Genomic DNA, 15183 nt, shown 5'->3' with positions numbered 1-15183 from the left:
TTCCTGACCCTTTCAAGGGCATTTGCTGAGTGCATGTTGCTTTGGGCCTCGTCCGAATATCCCTTTTTATCTTTCGTCCCGTCCCGCTCGTCTCTGATTTCCAAGAGACTGGCTCCCGTAAAGCGACGCTCCTCCGAGACCGTCCGACGCCGAAGAGAAGCTCTGTGTTCATTTGCGCTGGCGCGGAAGAAAGTTGTTATGTCATTAATACCAACTGAATATATAATGCAGAGTCGTTCTGAGCTCAAGTTCTTTCAAATTAATCCTCCTTTTGGGGACGAGTTGAAATGATGTTCGACGGTGCTCATAACAGAGCTTCCGTAAATCGTCTTACACAACAGGAAAATGCGATGCGACTCAAGCGGTCCATCCTACGCTACGTATTTCCAAGTGACCTTTCAAAAACGCAGGAAAAACGAAGCAGAAAAGGCTTCCGATGAAGTTGTAGCGATGCCATGGTTACAGGTTTGATCCCCAGGGAACGCAAATGGTTAAACATATATATATATTTATATATATATATATATATATATATATATTTATATATGCAGTGGAAGTCACTTCGGATAAAATCAGATTCGTAATAGTTTTGCAAAGAGAACATGCACTATGTTTTTTTCTAGTGCACGACTCTAGTCTGTTTTCTTTGGTCTCGGCCCACCGTATCCCGTCAGTTAAGGGACATTTAAGGTGGCCGAGCGTGACTTTCTTACCTTCCGTTTTTTTTCTCAGACGTCCTGCGGGATGGTGGACATCGGCCCAGGACTGCTGGGCACCGAGGGGCTGTTGTTGGAGCTGGATGTGGGGAAGAAGGAGGGGATGTAGGGGATGGCGGCCAGCAGCAGAGGGCTCATCTGGGGGCTGTCGTCCGACGGTAAGAGGATCACCACGTCGTCCTGGTCCCACACGTGGAAGGCGTTGGTATGGGACAGAGACAGAGCCGCGGGCAGACGGGTGGGTCTGATGCTCGATATGTCGTCTTTTTCTGCATCGTCTTCATTAGGACCAAGCACGCAGTCTAATAACGACAGATAAGAAAATGAAACAGAATTGTAATTTCATGGTAAACAATGGTATCTGGGGGGTGAAAATGCATACTGTGCTAATTTAACTAAGTTTAAATGTTCTTTCTTGAGCGAAAATTTTCCAAGACATTCCAGTCAACTTTTTTTTAGAGCTTTTCTTACGAAAGTCATTGTTTATTTACATAATTTCTTGTTCCAAGACCTAACCAGACAATCTGTGAGAAAAAACGGTATCCCGAAACCTGTTATCCTGACATTTTTAGGTGTTTTGTTTTCACAAAGTTTCAGTTAAACTACCTTTCATTTAGCAAGAACGCATTAAATAGACATTTGTAATTATATATATATATATTTATTTATTTTTTTTTTTTTTATTTTTTTACTGCAATAAATTTTGTTCTTTTGAACTTTGTATGCATTAAATAGACGTTTATAATTATATATATATATATATATATATATATATATATATATATATATATTATTTTTTTTTTTTTTACTTCAATATATGTCGTTCTTTCGAACTTTGTATTCATAAAATAAAACAAGATATATATAAAATATTAACTGATTTCGACATCCATGCTAAGAAATGTTTCCTGGGCAGCCAATCAGCATTTTAGAGCTATTTCTGTCACGTGACACTGAAGACTGGATCAATGACGTTGATCATTCAGCTTTGCGCACAATGTATTCAAATACATTTATATCATGATGAATTGCATAATATTACTTTATGTCATTTTTGGACCGGATTTTTGATCAGGCAACTTACTTAAATAATAAGAAATTAGAAAAACCTTGAAAATGCTATGCAACCATACATGGTAAAGTTTTCTACCTTAAATTAATCGCAGTACACTTGGCAATTTAATTGGTAGCCTACCGTGGTGTTTCCCACGCTTCACCCTCGTGCAAAATAAAATGCAGCAGAAGTTATTGGGAGTTTTGAGACGTCTTACCTACTACATCGTTGGCGAGGTCTTTGATTAGATGTCCCACTATGGCATAGGCGACCGCGACGATCACCAGCGCGGCCATTAACAGGTACAAAACCCCTTTGGGCAGGGGGATGAGGTCTCGGTTCACCGGCTTGTAGTCTTTGAACATCGGGTCCTCGTTTGGAAAGGAGTACTGAAAAGCGTGCCCGGTCTTATCCGTAAAGTTCAAACTTGACACGTTGAGAGAATTCATCACCAGCCTCTATTCCGCCCAAAACCAGCGACGTTTCTTTCACAAGGCCGTTGCCGTTGAAAACACCTCAAAAGCTCCTCGCTTTAAAACAATCTGTAAAAAAAAAAGCGAGATAACTTTAGCGTTAAAAAAAACAAAAACCAACGCGTATTCGTTGCTCTGTTTATTCCCGGAGGGTTTTTAACATTGAAATATTAACATGCGCGCGCTCACCTTCATCGCTGAAGTTCGTTCCCGTTTATCTTTCGCTGTTTTTTGTTTTTCGAGGAGCGAGCCCGAGCCCGAGCTCCGTCTTCGCGCAAGTCCCAAGATTCGCGGAGGCGTGCTGCGCATGCGCGTCCGTGAGCTGTCCGCGGTGCTTAAAGCCTCTCGCTGTCGGCGAGACTCCCGGTTAACGGCATCAATCAGACCGGGGTAAATTTCCAAGACCGCCCACTTTCCACCCGGTTTGAATTACTGGACTGAGGTGAATGGTTTCCTTTCACCCCGCCTCCGAGAAGTTGTTAATGCTGCTGCCGGCCGCGTCCCAAGTCCTTTAATTCGCTTAATTAAGTCCGGGATTCCGCGAACGTGGTGATCCCTCCGAAAAGACCTGTTTTCTCATTGACACCTGTTGATTCCAGGTGATCGGAGTAATATTGGCTTTGTTTCGGGCGAAAATAAATCGCTCTTCGCGACATGAACAGCGCTGTCCGGCATGTCGTAAAACAACGCCATTATAACTACAATTACGTTTATATATTATTTAGCCTAAATAACAGACACACACATATTTTTTTTTTTGGTATTAAAATATATTAATATTATATGAATTATATAAATATATAAATTACATGAATACCTATAAAAAGTGATAAATAGTGTTAAGTTCCGTCGCTATGGTTACCACTTCTGGCCAACCTGTTTACTAGCGGTTTAGTTAGCGGGTGAAAATACTTTTGACTGGGCCTACTAACTAGTTTTATTTTGGATAAAATCTCCGACTTTACTGTTTGTGAAGATCCAGTAGAGTAAGTGAGACACAACAAACCTTACAGTTAACAAAAATGCGTTTCACCATAGTGAAGTTTTTTTTTTTTTTTTTGTATGCTTATATAGGCTTGATGGAGTTCTTAGTTGTAAACTAGTCCAGACTAAAAAGACAATGAAGATCAGAAACTAGTTTTTTTGTTGTTTTCGCTTATTCTAATTGTATTGGCACCGAGTTGCATGAAAGTAAAGCGTGCCCTCTTTTAATTCTGGAGCTGGAAAACTCTTTCAAAAGGGGAAAGTTCTGTCAGGATGTTGTCAAATTAATTTTAAGCTACAGCTAAGCAGTATTCCTATTACATAACCATTTGAGCTTGTGCGGGATTTGTTGATTTCATAATGGCCCTCTTCAAAATCAGCATAGCCTGACAGAAGAGCATGAGCCGCCCGTGTTAGTTGTTGTGTTGGACTACACGAAAGGCTTTTTATTTCCTCTGTGTATTTCCTGATGGATTTCCAGCTCTTTAGCTTGACCCCTGTGATAAGAATCATAAGAATAATTGCGCAAGAGTGCTTATGGGAGATGAACAAAGTATATATATATATATATATATATATATATATATATATATATATATATATATATATATATATATATATATATATATAATATTGGGGTTATCATATTCGATACATTATGGGAATATGGGAATATGTAGCTCATGCTTTGGGGTTGCCTCAGTTTTATTCAGAGGCTAAACTGAGCAAAAACATGCTATTTAGTGCAGTTGCTGATATTTTTATGGACAAATATAAACATCAGTCTCAGGGAAGAAAGCTCTAGTAATATAATCAAGCCACACAATATGCTTTTGCATGCACTGCAACTGTTTTTATTCATTTATTGTACATGGACTTACTGTATGTGACGATATGTATGGTGGTTATTGACACCGGGGCAAGTTGTCACGCTATACACTTCAGGTTTGTACCACACTTCTCTTTACTTGTGATTTTTTTGCAGGAATTGTGCCTGTTAAGAACTAAAACTGAGCAGTCATGATATTTAGCGCTGATGAATACGATCTTATTGACAATGTGTCAGCATGGGTTTATATCAGATACCGTCTCTCTAATCATCAGTAGATAGACATCATGCTTTCACAACATCCTGTTCTCTTCTCTGTGTCCCTCACTGTTTTCTATTTTCGGATGAGCTTTTAAATGAAATCTGGCACCTGGTTTGACTTTGACCATTTGTCCACCTATTTTTCGTGTCCCCGCTAGAAGCCGTTGTCCTGGAAAGGATGCGGTAATACGCTCCTAAAGATGAAATAACAATATATGAAAATCGTGAAATGATGTGAAAGCATGAAATTACAACGAACAATACCTTTGCGTGATTTGTACATTTTTACGTTATTACAACCAAAAGCTGTATCTGCTACATTAGTTAAAGCACCGAACTAACACAATGAACGACTGCATTTGTATTAGCGTTAAAGATTGAGTTCACCCACAGTGGAAAATATGCGAAGAATTGACCCTCAAGCCATCGAAGATGTAGATGAGTTTGTTTCTTCAGGCATTGACCCTCTGCAGCAAATGGGTGCCGTCTGAACAGCTGATGAAAACCTCACAGTATTAGATTCTGTTTTGGACTGTTTTTGATTGTAAATGAAAACCACAAATCGAATGGATCGAAGAATAGCCAAAACGGCCAAGACTCGGCTCCAGGGTGATCAAAGAAAGCCCAAAGATCTGCACCGTAACATTCGGTAGACGCCTTTGTGAAGTCAAGCTTTTGGCAAGAACCCCCTGCAAAGTCCCATTGTTGAAAACATGAAGAGGTTACAATTTGTCAAAGGATACATCGACTGGCCTGAGGAGAAATGGTGCAATATTTTGTGCATTGATGAAGCGAGATTGTTCTTTTTTGGGTCTAGGAGTCACAGGCAGTTTGCCAGACCCCCTCAAATACTGAAATCAAGCCCCATTACACTGAGAAGCATAACATGGGGATGTGGTGGGCCTATTTATCGTATTCCATTGATCATGGATCAATTTGGGTACATTAAAATACTTAAAAGAGAGAATGTTGTGTAATGCCAAAGAGGAAAAACCCTGGAAATGGGTGTTTTAACAAGACAATGACCCCAAACTTACCAGTAAGCAAGCAACACCTTGCTTCCAGACCAGCAAGATTAACGTTATGGAGTGGCCAGCCCAATCTCCAGACCTTAATCCAATAGACCACTTGAGGGGTGACGTCAAAAATGCTGTTTCCGAGGCAAAACCAAGAAATGCAGAGGAATGGTGGTATGTGACGCCATCATCCTGGGCTGCAATACTGGTTCACAGGTGCCAGACTCCATGCAACACAGATCAGTTCTCAAAAACTGCGGCCATACATCTAAATGTTCTTCAGTCATTCAAAAGAAAGCCAAATCGTCAAGCAGTTTTGTTTATACAGCAAGACACTTGCAGACACTACTATTTTTTGAACTGCTATTATTTTGAACACAACTGTATAGCTCGCGCATAATTATTTCATCAGCTGTTCAGACTCTCATTCTGACGGCACCCATTCACTTCAGAGGATCCACTGGTGAACAAGTGATGTAATGCTGAATATCTCCAAATGAAGAAACAAAATCATCTACATAGAAGTTAAACAATAGCGATTTTTTTTTTATATTGGGCAAATGTTTGTACTTTGCTCATGTTTGTCCCAGCTGGCTCAGCAACAGCAGGGATTATCTGTGTCCTCTGACACCCATTCATCTCATTATTACAGTCCATTATGTTCAGAGCCAGTGAGGCCAGGCCTGAATGTATTTCCATTTACGGATTAATGGTCGCTCCTCAGATGCTGACCTGAGACAGTAGTGCAAATTATGATGCCAGGTCTCCCTATAAAACGCACTGTTGTTGAACTGCAAACTGATGGAGGATTAAAAGTAACTCTGTTGGTCTTTAAAAAAAAACGCCATGACTTTACTGGAGAAAATAAACACACACACACACACACACACACACACAATAATATACATAAATATTAGGTAGATATGAATAAATAAATAAATAAATAAATATTATTTATTCTGGAAAAATGATATAATTAGCTGTCGTTTTTCAGGAGAATCAGGCGCGTGAACGTCACGTGCGTCATCGCGCGCTGCAGGTTTGCGTAAAGAGTAAACAACTCCGATAAAAGCGAACAAAACTTCCCCTCATTTGTTATTTTGTTACTAATACGGTTCACAAGAACCCCACAGACACATTACTCGACGGAGACACAATAATTAGAGTAAGTTTAGGTCAGATTCAGATTTGCTAAGCAACCGGCTAACGGTTAGATACAAAAACATGCTAGAATTGAACATGCTAATTTGAACGCGAAGGGTAAAACTGTAAGTTTGTCGTAAATTAGGCATTATTTAGGTATCATATCAATTACATGTGCTATGATATACACGAATTGTTTATTTTGACGTACTTTGGAGCACAAAGTGCAATCATGAACTCAGCGCAAGATGTTATAATGACTAACAGTCGGTTTTTGAATGATTAATTAAAATGTTAATTCGTATATTTACTTGTATATGTCATGGTAATGTTTCATATATTATTTTATTCTTTGGAAATTTAGGCTCTATGGCCTTGCAGTCAACACCCAAAGCTGGTCATCATCACCACTCATCAGCAAAGGTATGATTTTAGACTAAAATTGTCAAATAGATTATAGTCTATTATTGCTGCTAAGATTAATTTACTTTTAATGCAGGTGCCAGATGATGGTTTCAATTCAACAGATGAAACACTGTTATTTGTTAGCCTGGATGACAGTAATGAACAACAAAGGTGAACAAAAACGATTATTGCTTGTTTGCTATTTGTTAAATATGTTTACCGATGTTTTACCCTTTTTTTTTAACCTGTAACAGCGAGGACTCGGGTATTGAAGTCTCAAAAACCTCGACTAGAAGTTCGCTGGGCATCAGTACAATGGAAGAAGCTGCCGTGATGGCGCCCATAAGTTCACGGATAGAAGTGGTTGGGAAGAAAGCACAGGACCTTATTGAGAGAATCAACGAGAGGCGAGCCATGGACCAGCATGTGATGAACAGCTTTGAGGAAAAGCTCATTAAAAAGGTACTCAACACTACAACAGATGCAGAGAAACAGATAAAGATGGGAAAAACACACATTAGTGCTTGAATAAAATAGTTTTTTTATTTTTATTTAGTAAGTAATTTAGCAGTTGTCTGAAATAACACCAACATAATATCTAAATATAATAGACCAGAATATCTATTTTTTAGGGTAGCTTGTATTTTTTTCTGCTTTCGCTCTCTCGGTCAACTCTCCTTAATGGAAAATGGAAACCAGTGAAATTTCACAGACAATGAAAAAAAAAGTAAAAAGTTATTGTTAATAAATAATTAGGCTATGTGATTTAAATATGCAACAGCTGGCCTAAAATATAATAATGTATGCGATGAAAACACTGTACAATTAGACATTCAAAGGAGTCATTCGTCCAAACTGAACACTGGTCAAAATTGACCTTTTCTTCAGGCCATCCAAGATGTAGATGACTTTGTTTCGTCATCAAAACAGAATTGGGAAAATTTAGCAGGACGCCCCTTTCTCACTAATGTATTGCCGTCAGAATGCGAGTCCGAACAGCTGATAAAACCATCACAATAGTTCACGTGACTCCAGTCCACCTTTCAGAAGTCCTACACCTTGGTCGGGGTAGATTTTCTATTGCTTTGTGTGTGCAGGTGAGTGAGATGTGTCAACAGGTGAAGGAGCAGATGTTTGAGTATTATGAGCAGTACAGTCAGGGCATGGAGGCCAGCATCGCTGAGCTGTCGGAGGTGCTGGAGAGAAGCAGTCGGATGAGTATGGAGCTACAGGGAGCCAGTCAAACCCTAGCCGCCATCAATAAAGGCCTGCAGCACAGCACAGAGCAGTAGATGCACTACCAAACCAATCAAACTGTGACGGAGCACACTAATGACTTGTGGTTCACACAGACATCAGATTAACGTTTAATTTAACTTACAACTTGAATTTAAGGGGGAGCTGTTCAAACATTTACAGTAGTATGTTAAAGAAAGTTCAAATGCACATCAATATGCTAATTTGGTGACATGTATTTAAAGTAAAATCAGTTTTTGGTGGATTACATGTTTCACTATCATTCCTTCTAAACCCAGGCAAATGTGGTTTGGGTAACCGCATTATTTATGTTTCAATAACTAGGGTTTGAGCTTTGTAGGATTAAGGCTTTTTCCCCACAGCATTAGTTATTGAAAACTCATTTAATCTGTCGCCAATTCTCTTTATGGCTTTCTTAGTACAAATGAGCTGCTCTAAATAGATACAGATAGCAAGATACAGCACTATTATAAAATTAGGATTAGGTAACAGACCCTAGAGACCCTCGGTGCAATCTGTGTAATGAAAACCACTGCGCAAACACTATAATATTTAATCTTTTATTCACCTGCAGTAAACAATTTTGTTCAGCACTTTGAAATTTTTCTATGATACATCAATGTACAAACCACAACATGCACTCTTCATCTCTGCGATCCTTGGTGCATTTCTTTACAAATCTACTTAAAAACCTGCAGTCAAACGTCCATTCAAAGTGTTTTGATTTCAAATAGAGAATACAAAAATAGATCTCTGACGAAGGCTACATAAAGTACAGACATTCAAAATGACACGTTAATTAAAATACTACTACCAGATTCAGAGGATATTGTATCGACAATTTCAAGTCAGTTGTAATGGTAAATAATGCAAACTCTAAAAGCGTTCAAGGGACTATATGGGCTGCAGGTCAAAGGCAGTAGCAGTCAGGGGACATGATGTCTGACAGCAGCTCATTTGTCCACCGTGAAGGACTGCAGTCCAGTGATGGCTCTGCCCAGGATCAGGGCGTGGATATCATGGGTCCCTACAAAAGAACACGATAATCAATGTTCAGTAACCTGTAGATCAGTGGCTGGGCCGCGGCCCCCAGTGGGCCGCAACGGGATGCAGGGGGCCAGTTATTATCAATAGAAATAATAATATTGATATCGTAAAAATGTGTAGTAATAATTAAATATCATAATTAATTAAATAACAAAAATAATAATAAACTGTTACTATGCGTTCACTATTCCAGGTCGTTGATTCGTTTAAAAACAACCCACGATTTAGGCTATGTAACATATTTTTGCTGCATACATTTAAATTTTTTTCAATTTTTTGCAGGGTGTGAAACATATGTGTTTGGTTGTGTGGGCTGTGAGTTAAAAAAAGGTTGGGAACCACTGCTGTAGATCATGGGAAAAACCTATTAGCCTGCATGCAGGTTTTGTGTAGTAAAAGAATATCAAATAATATGAAAAATGCTCTGATGCAACCTCAGTGTTTCCTCTAGATTTTTTGCTTTTTTTTTCTAGATTTTTCATTTTATTATTTTTACATTTTTAGACTTTTTAAAATAAATTTTTAATAAAAAAGCAAAAAAATAATAAAATAAAATAATAAAAAAAAAAATAATCAAGAAACTAAATTTAATATCAATTTAAGAAAAAGGCCCCATCAAATGTTTTATTTGAATTGAATTTTAATTTATTCTTAAAATAGCCCTATGAGTTTCTCCTCTGTGTTGTGTAAAATGAAGATATAATGCATTCATTTAATTTATCTTCTAAAATAATGGCAAGGGAAAAACTGAACTTGCAGACGTCCTTCACAAAAAAAATCTTTTGTAATTACTTTCTTAAAGGCTCAGAGCCTTACAAAACTCCTGTAGTGACCAGGACTAGGAGGTTTGAAGCATTGTTTTTTCTCTGAAAATCCTGATCTGATTACTTTATTCACGTCTCCTTCAGTCTCTCTGACCTTCATAAGTATTGACGGATTCCAGGTTCATGACATGACGAATGATGTGATACTCGTCGGCGATGCCGTTTCCTCCCAGCATGTCTCGGGCCTGTCTAGCGATATCCAGGGCTTTACCGCAGGAGTTCCTCTTCAGCATAGAGATCATCTCTGGAGCCGCTCTGTCAATATAGTTCAGAGAGTAAAGATTATTATTTTATTTTTATTCATTTAAACATGGTTCCCATATTAAATCACATTTTTAAAAATACAGATAACTATAATAGATAAAGTTTCAATGACCCCGTGGTAGGCATTAATTAATAGTTTTCAGTCACGTGATCTGGAGGGCAAAACATCCAAAGAACTGGAGCAGTTTTTCATCTGGTTCAGCACCGCAAATATTTAGATCACCCCTAAAACTATAAAATGAAGGTATGTGAACAAAATATGGCAACTTGTAATCCATATTAAGCACCCTGCAGTGTGACAAAACTGTTGAAACACTAAAAGTGCCTTAATATATTTAAAATAGTAATATTAAAACATTCTGTAAACTCTGTATAAATGATGAATAGTCTGCATAGGAAAGCAGATGAGGCCGAAATATGAACGCAATCTGCTTAATGGTTCAGTGTTTTCCTTAAAGCGTTTTTCTATGGGAGACCACTTAATGTTAAACTTAGCATGTTGCATTTATATTCTGGCTTCATTTTGCTCCCAGCACAGAATATACATCATCAATAAGGTGTTTACTGAATTTCACCTTTTAATATCTGCATTTTACTACTTAATGTTCCTATAAGGGTGTGATGTCAGGTGAAAACTATCAAATTGAATGAATCCAGTCCAAACTGCAGCAGCATAAAGATGAACCTCACTTTTTCTCATCTATTAGTCGGCCCAGTTGAAGACAGGACTGCAGGCCAATGGTGATCTCGGTTAACATGTCTGCCATTTTCTTCTGGATCAGCTGGTTTCTGGCTAGAGGAACTCCAAACTGGATTCTAATGGGAACATCACAAATTATGCTAAATGTAACAACATCTGCAAGAACCATAAAAAACCACGAGGACAGCCAATCTTGGCAAGCAATAAACAAGGAAGCAAGCGAATTTACATTAACATCATTGCATTGAAATTCTTCCACACTTTTCGCCTTATGTTCATTAGATAACAGATGTGTTCTGACCTGTCCAGTGTGTACTGTCGTGCGGCGTGGAAACAAAACTCCGCGGCTCCCAGAGCTCCCCAAGCAATGCCATAGCGAGCATTATTCAGACACCCGAACGGACCCTGGGACACGAGGAAGAGTATATTAGTATTAAGAAGAAAAAACTGCATTGGCCTGAGCAATATATATTGGGTTTAAATGACAACGCACAAAAATACAGTACAAAACATATGAAGATTAATACTTCAGATCAACAGAGTACTCGACTGCAGTCTGGCCAACAGGTCACTTGTAAAACACTATACTTAATTGTTGGTCATCGTCCATTTTTGTATGGACCATACTGAACCACAGCTGACCAAACAAAGATTGTTCACACCACCACCAAATTTCACAGGTCAGCTGCATTTGAAAAAGTACTTTTTAGTGATAATTACTATTGCTGCAAGACTTTATTATCTAGCATTGCTTTTATTTGAATGCCTGCTAGTAATAAAACCAATGAACCCAGAGCCGGTGTTTCTCAAATGGTGTCTCATGCAGTTTTTCTCTCACTCACCGCCAGTCCTGAGACTTTGGGCAGCAGGTTTTCCTCTGGCACTTCCACCTCGTCCATGATGATCATGCCGGTGGCCGAAGCCCGCAGCGAGAACTTGCCTTCGATCTTAGGAGTGGACAGACCTTTCATGCCACGCTCCAAGATGAAGCCACGTACCTTCCCGTCCTCGCATTTGGCCCAAACCACACAGACGTCAGCCACTGGTGAGTTGGTTATCCTGTGAGAAAGATGAAGGCGAGTTTATGTCGACTACTCTTTTTACAAAACCTATAGAATGCCTCAAGAATGAGTCCTGAAACCTAAAATGAGCATTTTAGCACTTATTGTTATGTTGTTGTCTTGAAGTCAGTGGGTTGTTGGTTATATACCTGAAATATTGGTTAACACAAACACAAGATTTTTCATGTTACTCTACGACATAAAATATATATTCTGTTGTAATTTTTTTACGCTTTTACTCATCCTAAAAAGGTCCCTACTAGTCTGTAGCCGTGCTGCGTTTATAACTCAATTTTAACAAAAACTTTCAGGGAAAATGTTCATGAGATAAAGACTTAAAAGAGCTGTCCGAAGCTTAATGTTGGTGACACTGAAGTCATGCAACTGTTGTTCATTTGTAGTCCGTTATTATTATAAATTTAAATTCATTATAGCTGTATTTGAGATTATCATCATGATCAACAAATCTACTCAAAATCGATATTTTGCAGCAATCCAAAAGTAAATGGGAAATTCTACTTACGTTTTGTCGAGAGAAACAGGGTGATGCAAACTTACAAACATACATCACAGTGGCCACAACCGTCTATTGTCTAGTGAATGCAGTCTTTAAATGCTCATGGCGCCACCGTGTGGACACAGTTTGGAGATGCCAGAGAACGTTACTGACCTCCTTATGTTGTGCAGATGTTGACTTGAATTCATCCATGCATTTGTGAACTAGTTTATACAGTTGTCATAAAGCTTGTGCGTTATACAAGCGCTGTGCTGAACCTACCAAGTTTTGGAGCCGGTGAGGGTGAAGGTGCGACTGGACGGGTTGTACTTGGCCCTGGTCTCCATGCTGCCCGGGTCACTGCCGTGATTTGGTTCTGTCAGTCCGAAACAACCTAGCATCTCTCCTCGCGCTGCACAACACACAGACAACAGCGGGTGAATCTTCTTGAACAATACCTGAAGCCCAACATAAAGAATACAAACCATAACGATTTTTTTGCACATTTCCTGAATGTATGGCTATGGATTTAGCGGTCTCACCCAATCTGGGCAGGTATTTCTCCTTCTGCTCCTCGGTGCCGTAAGCGTTGATGGGGTGCATGACCAGCGAGGACTGCACGCTCATGACCGAGCGATAGCCGCTGTCCACTCGCTCCACCTCACGGGCGATGAGACCGTACGCCACGTAACTTGTGCCGGCGCAGCCGTAACCTTGATAGAGACGTGTGTGCCAGTGAAAGACTTACTCATACTGTATAGATGTTTAAGACAAGCTAGCAGCTATGCATAGGTAATATTTCTAATACAAAGTTGCGCGATACAGTGAAAAGACCCAAAGTGTCCCAAACACAGAGCATTGCAGAGATTTTTGTGTGTAGCGTGCATTTACTCTGAACTGAGGTGCTGGAAAAACTAATTTTGTGTAAATAACCATAATGTCGCGCTTTACTCTTAATATACGCAGTGCATATTGTATTAAGTCACGTATTCTGATGTTATTTCAACTAACCATGCAGACCTCCTCCATAGATAACTGATATATTGTGTGTACCTTTAATTGTGGGTCCCAAAACACCAAGTTCTCCCATCTCTGACACAATCTCACGGTGAAACACTAGTGGAGAACAAGAGACAGTTGGGTTAAGGGAAACAAAGCACCCTACACACACACCGTAGCCCGTTTTAGAAGTCCTATTGTAAACTATAAACTGTCCATGTGGTGTAAACGTAAACGCACCTTCATTTCTGTTGGCCATCAGGATGCGTGGCATGAGTTTCTCCTGGCAGTAGGTGCGAAAGGAGTCTCGAATCATGACCTCCTCCTCCGTCAGCAGACCTTCCAGCTCCAAAGCATCACGCCAGTTGAACTGCACTTTAGCTGAAGAGTACGTGACGTGTTATAAACAGTTAGCAACAGCCAGATCTTCGCCGGATTAGAGCATGAGTAAAACTGCAAATTGTTTAAACGTACGCGTTTTGGCCTGCTTCGTTTCACCAGACTTCTTGGCATCTGATAGAATAACGGAATGACACACCTGTGCATCTTTACAATGTTACGCATGTGGAAAAACTTGACATAAAAATCAGTTCACATTTAAATAGATCATTTACTCGCTCTAACGATAGGGTACTTTTTTATCACGCTATGTAATAATTTGCATATTATTATATGTAATAATAAAGACGTCAGTATTGATCTCTTCTTCAGAAGCCTTATATAACTGCAAAAGACTGTATCAGTTATGTTTAACGAAAAAATAATTTCAAGCTTGAGAAGACATGGTCATGTTCCACTGAGAAATAACTTTATACAGGCCTGAAGAGGTGTATGAGCGACATTATATCATTGTATATCTAGATGTGCTGTTGCTCTGACCCAGTGGAGAGGCCGCAGCAGTTTTCTGTGACCTGGAAGCTGTAAAGAGGACACATCTCTGGCTGTTCACAAGCAGACGACCAGCACTCCTCAATGCCATGACGAAGTGAGCCTCTGAAAAACAGATAAGGCATGTCACAGCGCTCGCAAAAGCAGGCATGCATTAAACATTGCCCTGCGTCAGCGTTAAATCTTTATTTGTACTAGGTTGGATTAAGCGGAACGCATTATAAAATTAATGCAATTAAAACAAAGCAAAAACTCAACGCTGTTTTAAATGACAGATTTGGAAACGCTCCTTCAGCTGGGAGAGTTTCAAGTCACTGTAAACAAATCCTCAAGTAGCTAATCTGCACGCATTAACATTAAAGCGCCGCAGGTATTAACGCGCGCAAACAGCCCACCGGCTAACAATGAACTCCGTTTTACTATCATGCACAACAGATAAGGACTTCTTGTACCTGTGGACACACTAGCAGACTTCTGTCGTACAGCGCAGAGGACGTTAGACAGGTGGGATTTTTTTACAGATTGACAGCGCGTGGAGACCGGAAGAGGAACACGAATACGAGAGAAGGAGAGTCCTGGGCGCCATTTTGAGTGTGGCGCTTAAGACCGTAGATATGGGAAAGAGTCTGGGTTTTGTGTGCGTCTGTTTGGTCCGTTTATTCAATACGATTTCAATTCACATATCATTTTTTACAAGTGAAAAAAAAAAATATATATATATATATATATATATATATATATATATATATATATATATATATATATA

General features: G+C 39.3%; 2 protein-coding genes across 5 annotated transcripts; one reads left to right on the top strand and one right to left on the bottom strand.

The window, feature by feature from the left end:
- The first annotated feature begins 825 nt into the window (after positions 1 to 825).
- On the top strand, positions 826 to 8405 carry syce2 (synaptonemal complex central element protein 2). Of its 2 annotated transcripts, none has more exons than XM_043233913.1 (5): positions 826 to 954; positions 6841 to 6899; positions 6976 to 7052; positions 7136 to 7343; positions 7979 to 8405. In XM_043233913.1, the coding sequence occupies exons 1-5, from the start codon at positions 924 to 926 to the stop codon at positions 8171 to 8173; spliced, it is 570 nt and encodes a 189-aa protein (XP_043089848.1). In that variant the 5' UTR covers positions 826 to 923; the 3' UTR covers positions 8174 to 8405. The 2 variants fall into 2 exon arrangements, with proteins under 2 accessions (XP_043089848.1, XP_043089849.1); XM_043233914.1 differs by lacking the exon at positions 826 to 954 and adding an exon at positions 6362 to 6498.
- Positions 8406 to 8684: 279 nt separating this feature from the next.
- On the bottom strand, positions 8685 to 15025 carry gcdhb (glutaryl-CoA dehydrogenase b). 3 transcript variants are annotated; one of them, XM_043233910.1, is made up of 12 exons: positions 14870 to 15025; positions 14409 to 14522; positions 14004 to 14075; positions 13770 to 13910; positions 13584 to 13646; positions 13073 to 13243; positions 12813 to 12942; positions 11816 to 12032; positions 11275 to 11378; positions 10964 to 11089; positions 10104 to 10264; positions 8685 to 9165 (listed from the first exon to the last, which is right to left on the bottom strand). In XM_043233910.1, the coding sequence occupies exons 2-12, from the start codon at positions 14506 to 14508 to the stop codon at positions 9092 to 9094; spliced, it is 1359 nt and encodes a 452-aa protein (XP_043089845.1). In that variant the 5' UTR covers positions 14509 to 14522; positions 14870 to 15025; the 3' UTR covers positions 8685 to 9091. The 3 variants fall into 3 exon arrangements, with proteins under 3 accessions (XP_043089845.1, XP_043089846.1, XP_043089847.1); XM_043233911.1 differs by having other exon boundaries at positions 14004 to 14042; XM_043233912.1 differs by lacking the exon at positions 8685 to 9165 and having other exon boundaries at positions 10122 to 10504.
- Positions 15026 to 15183: the final 158 nt, after the last annotated feature.

Source organism: Puntigrus tetrazona, chromosome 3 (genome assembly GCF_018831695.1).
Source record: "Puntigrus tetrazona isolate hp1 chromosome 3, ASM1883169v1, whole genome shotgun sequence".
Lineage (NCBI taxonomy): Eukaryota > Metazoa > Chordata > Actinopteri > Cypriniformes > Cyprinidae > Puntigrus > Puntigrus tetrazona.
Note: the sequence above shows the minus strand (reverse complement) of the source record. Positions and strands in the feature narration are given on the sequence as shown.

Coding starts and splice junctions, on each gene's coding strand:
- gcdhb (XM_043233910.1), bottom strand. CDS start 14,508: ATGGCATTGAGGAGTGCTGGTCGTCTGCTTGTGAACAGCCAGAGATGT. Junction 13,647..13,769: donor GATGGCCAACAGAAATGAAG/GTGCGTTTACGT, acceptor GTTCTCCACTAG/TGTTTCACCGTGAGATTGTG. Junction 11,379..11,815: donor CCAAAGTCTCAGGACTGGCG/GTGAGTGAGAGA, acceptor CTCGTGTCCCAG/GGTCCGTTCGGGTGTCTGAA.
- syce2 (XM_043233913.1), top strand. CDS start 924: ATGGGACAGAGACAGAGCCGCGGGCAGACGG. Junction 6,900..6,975: donor ATCACCACTCATCAGCAAAG/GTATGATTTTAG, acceptor CTTTTAATGCAG/GTGCCAGATGATGGTTTCAA. Junction 7,053..7,135: donor GACAGTAATGAACAACAAAG/GTGAACAAAAAC, acceptor AACCTGTAACAG/CGAGGACTCGGGTATTGAAG.